The sequence below is a fragment of the Cyprinodon variegatus genome, unplaced genomic scaffold, assembly GCF_000732505.1.
Source record: "Cyprinodon variegatus isolate N-32 unplaced genomic scaffold, C_variegatus-1.0 Scaffold45, whole genome shotgun sequence".
NCBI classification, from domain to species: domain Eukaryota; kingdom Metazoa; phylum Chordata; class Actinopteri; order Cyprinodontiformes; family Cyprinodontidae; genus Cyprinodon; species Cyprinodon variegatus.
Genome location: NW_015150498.1, coordinates 1,648,612 through 1,650,514, shown reverse-complemented (window position 1 = coordinate 1,650,514; position 1,903 = coordinate 1,648,612). Strand labels below are relative to the sequence as shown.

Here is a 1,903-nt window from a genome sequence, read left to right as displayed (position 1 = left end):
CCCAGAACTATGGCCATGGCCACCCTTGCCCCCCCATCTAGCTCCGCCCCTGGTTATGTGACTAATGAGCAAAAAGCAGTGATCATCTGTCCGAACGGTCAGTTAACTAAGATCACTATAAAGTCCACTACATAGTCTCCGCTCCTTAAAGTGATTGAGGGATCTAGGGGTTAATGCAGACCTTCAGACATAGTAAACTTGTATGAGCTATGTGAACAGCAAGTTTTAAACAGAGCGTGCACGATGCGAAATGGGCTCATGCATGCCTGGAATCTTTTGAAAAAATTGTGAAAATCCTCCAGAATACCTTTAGTGTAAAAAATAAAAAGTTGTGTCTGCTACAAGGAAGAGCCCGTCTACAATTTTTGTTTTACTACTTTATAAGTCTGAGCTTTGGTTGACTGGTTTTTTTATTGCAAATTAATGTTAAATATGAAAAAAAAAATTGTTTAAAAGGGGGGTTAGAATTTGAGAAAATGTGATTAAAATATGAACGAGTAAAGCCTTAAATTTCTCAAGTCTGAATGAAGTCAAAATAAAAGATTGTAGTACCATTTTACGAACAGCAGGGGGAGACAAATCGCATAAGTAGCCGATGGGAGATTTTGCCTTTTTCTAACATAAAGTCGGATCAGATGCAGTAACTGTAAAATATAAATCAGGGACTCTACTATGATCTCAAATAGAGCTTGTAATTTATTAATGCATTCTTCTGTTTCAGCCTCCAATCTGTTAAATGAACAGTGTCGTTACATTTCAGTGTGTTTATTTCTGTAGAATCTGTTCTGAGAGCGAAGTCCGACCTTTAAAAGGGATCTCTGCATATTTCTGCAGGTTTTCCTCCAGCTTCTCATAATCCACGTCTTCCTTGGCGGTGAACGGAGTGGCAATAGGCGGATAAATGCCGCTGAGATCCAGCCTGGAAGCGGCTGCTGTCTGACTCAGGCCTCTTTTCCACGCTCCGTGGTACTCCACGCTGCAGAGGCGGGCCACGCGTGTCCAGGCCCGGACACGGTGCATGGCGGGGCGGTCAGAGTGGATCGGTCTGCTCGCTGCGGGGCTTCCTGTGGGACTGCCTGCAGCTGCTGCTCAGTTAATCTCTAACTGCAATTTAAACATTAGTCAGGAACTTATTTGAAAGTCTAAAAGTTAAGCAGTCAGCATTGAGCCACGTCCCACTGTGGGCGTCATGTGACGGCTGATGGTCCCTAACCTTTGAATCAGGGAACTAACGTGCCGTTTAAAACTACCGCAAACACCTTTAATTATATGTATAAAAAAAGAGCAATAATCAAATGTTGGGGTGTTTGGCTCCGCCCACCTGAGAGAGAACTGCCCTGCAGCCAGATTAGAGCTACAGCCATTAAACAACAGATTAGGGCAGTGCTGTATCTATCGGTGAGCAGAAGCTGAAGTTGCTTAGGGGCCCCCAACTTGTTAGGGGCCCCATCACTGACACCTTCTGGGTCTCCTACCCAATTATGGCCTAGGAGGTCTCTTTGCAAATGTAATGGTACAAAACATTCCTCTGAAACCCAAATGGCAGATTTCATCATGATGGTGAGCCGTTTAAACACAACACCAATAGCAAAGCAGACAGTGATAGTTTTAATTACTATGTTAATAACTGAATAGTTCATTAGACGGTTGGTAAAAAATACACTCATATAATATTTTTCAAACCGCAATAAAGATCTTTGAAAAACATGTATTGGAGTATTTTACTTTTTACACTACCACTTTGATTTATGGGTAATCCAGAGTAGATTAAAACCATAACCGTTGCTTACAATCTGTTAGATACCAAAAAGAGGCACTTAAAGGAATAGTACACCCAAAACATGATTAGCCTTCATTTTCTACTCACCCCCATGCTGAACAACACTCTGGAGTACTTTTTTGA

The 1,903-nt window shown here is 42.0% G+C and overlaps 1 protein-coding gene across 1 annotated transcript in view; it reads right to left on the bottom strand.

Moving 5' to 3' along the window:
- Positions 1–1,166, bottom strand: part of hoga1 (4-hydroxy-2-oxoglutarate aldolase 1) — a 44,804-nt gene extending 43,638 nt beyond the window's left edge. The window contains exon 1 of the mRNA XM_015370346.1: positions 804–1,166. Within this exon, the coding sequence (XP_015225832.1) occupies positions 804–1,020 (217 nt within the window). The 5' untranslated portion in view covers positions 1,021–1,166. The remainder of the gene's footprint in view (positions 1–803) is intronic.
- Positions 1,167–1,903: the final 737 nt, after the last annotated feature.